At 68.2% G+C, this 2,104-nt stretch overlaps 1 protein-coding gene across 1 annotated transcript in view; it reads right to left on the bottom strand.

Annotated features, from left to right (window-relative positions):
- Nucleotides 1–1,342: 1,342 nt before the first annotated feature.
- Nucleotides 1,343–2,104, bottom strand: part of MFSD12 (major facilitator superfamily domain containing 12) — a 15,553-nt gene continuing 14,791 nt past the window's right edge. Inside the window, exons 19-22 of the mRNA XM_009880629.1 lie at nt 2,015–2,092; nt 1,759–1,840; nt 1,433–1,540; nt 1,343–1,358 (exon numbers count right to left, since the gene is read on the bottom strand). Coding sequence (XP_009878931.1) covers nt 1,343–1,358; nt 1,433–1,540; nt 1,759–1,840; nt 2,015–2,092 — 284 coding nt within the window. The remainder of the gene's footprint in view (nt 1,359–1,432; nt 1,541–1,758; nt 1,841–2,014; nt 2,093–2,104) is intronic.

The following is a 2,104-nucleotide window of genomic DNA, read 5'->3' as shown; positions in this document are numbered from 1 at the left end:
AGGCCATATGCTGGAAGACCACCGCCCATGGCAGGGAGGGACGAGGAGGTGGAGGCACCCTGGTCCACCCTCGCCCCCTGCATCACCCCCCGCCACGGGCAGTCAGCCCACACCATCCGGGGGGGAAGCAGGATCCCCTGCCCCGAGGTCCAGAGCTGAGCTGGGGGGTCTGGGGTGGGGGAAGAATGGCGTGGGGAACTGGGGGGGAAAAATAGCAGGGCAAGGAGCTGTCAGTGCCTCAGTTCTGCCACCTTGGGGGTGGGAGGAAGCCCCAGGGCCCCTCACCTCCACCCAGCTGGGGTTGAGCTCAAGGGCTTTGGGCTGGCAGGACACTGCTGTGGGGTGTGGGTCCTGCTGTGCCCCTCCTCTCCTCTGCTCCCCCTACCCAGCTTATGCCCAGCACATGTGGGAGGTGGCCTGGTGGGACCCCATTGTCCCCACCTGGGACCCGGCACCCGCTGGGGACCCTTCCTCCAGCAGGAGAGACCCATCCTGAGGGGTATGGGAAGAGCTGGGGGGGCCTGGCTGGCTGCAGGGCCCTGGGACCCCCAGCTGTGACCCCTTCCCCTCCATGTCCCCCTTGTCACCCGCAGTCAGAGCCCCCGGGCGCTGGGGGGCAGCTCAGGGTACGTCCCCATGCTCTCCTTCTGCCACGTCCCCCTCAGCACCCAGAGTCTCCTCCAGCACCAGTAAAAGCCACTGCTCCTGCTGCCACCGGTGCCCCTGGCACGTTCCTGGGGAACAGGGAGGGGATGGGGGGTGGCAGGAGGAGTGCCGGGGGGGGAATGGTGCTTGTCCTGTGATGTCTGGCCTGGCCGGGTGCTGCCCACCGCAGTCCCCCAAACCCTGCCTGGGGTCGGGGCGCTCACCGCCTCCCCTGACTTGTCCCAATGAATAAGGCAGCCACGTGTCCTTGGGGGAAGGGGCAACGTGGGCTCCCCCGAGCCCAGAGTGCCCCCAGAGGGGTGTCACATCTTTATTAATTAAATAGTTCTGTCCCTTTGTCCCTGCCTGGCCTGGCACTGGGCCCCCCCCTCCCCTCTGCCTGGTGGTGAAGGCTGGGGACAGGGGGGGGGGCGGGGGGCTGACCCCTGAGCTTCTCGTTGACCCTTGCAGAGCTCCCCAGGTTCTTCCTGCTGCTGCTCAGGGTGGGGAGACATGGACGGAGCGAGACAGAGCCCCACAGCCTGCGTGGGCTCCCCCGGCATACTGGGGGGGCTGGAAGGCACTCGGTGATGGAGCCCCCCCCCGCTATTCCCCAAGAGGTGGAGGGAGGGCTTAGAGCAGCCCCCGAGTCTGTCCTCCAGCGGGGGCCCTGGTGATGGCCGGGTCCTTGCTGGCCTCACGTCTTCTTGTACCTGCGGGGCCGGGGGGAGGCAGGGTGAGGGGGAGTCCCCGCTGCCCTGGGGACAGAGGGACCCCCGCTACTCACTGGTGTGACAGGTTGAGGGCTGGCCAAGCCCCCACGGACGCCAGCTGCTGCTCCAGCTCCACGATGCGCAGACCTATGTACCCCGAGGACAGCAGCAGGGCCACCATCCTGGGGGACAGGCCAGTGTCAAGCACGGGGCCCACTGCCGGGCTCCCGTGTGCCCACCCTGGGGACGCAGTGGCTGGGCCAGTGCGGGTGCCCAAGGGGAGTCGGGAACCCCGGGCTGCCAGACTGGAGAGCCTGCCTGTGCCGTGGTGCAGTGGGGACAGGGACCCGGGGGGGTGTCCCAAAGCCCCAAGGTGCATGAGTGGGTCCTGGGCACTCACAGCAGCAGGTAGATGAGGATGATGGTGTTGAGGGGGCTCAGCTGTGCCGTGGTCCGGGCCCATAGTGTGGTGTGGGGTCCCCCTGCCAGGATGAGGCAGTGGTGTCAGTGCCGGGGCTGCTGAGAGCCCCAGCCCGGCCCCTGCGGTCGGCTGTGCCAAGAGCCAGCCCTGGGGTCAAGTCCCAGCAGCATCCCCCTCCCCAGGACCCCCAACACACCCCAGAAGCTGCGTGGCTTTGCCAAGGGCACCCGCTCACCGCTGCTCAGAGCTGGCACGGCCGCTGCCACCTCTTCATCCTCCTCCTCCGCTTGCCTTGGCCTCACGGTCGGGCCATCTGTGGGGAGCC

This window comes from Charadrius vociferus, unplaced genomic scaffold (assembly GCF_000708025.1).
Source record: "Charadrius vociferus isolate BGI_N301 unplaced genomic scaffold, ASM70802v2 scaffold702, whole genome shotgun sequence".
Lineage (NCBI taxonomy): Eukaryota > Metazoa > Chordata > Aves > Charadriiformes > Charadriidae > Charadrius > Charadrius vociferus.
Note: the sequence above shows the minus strand (reverse complement) of the source record. Positions and strands in the feature narration are given on the sequence as shown.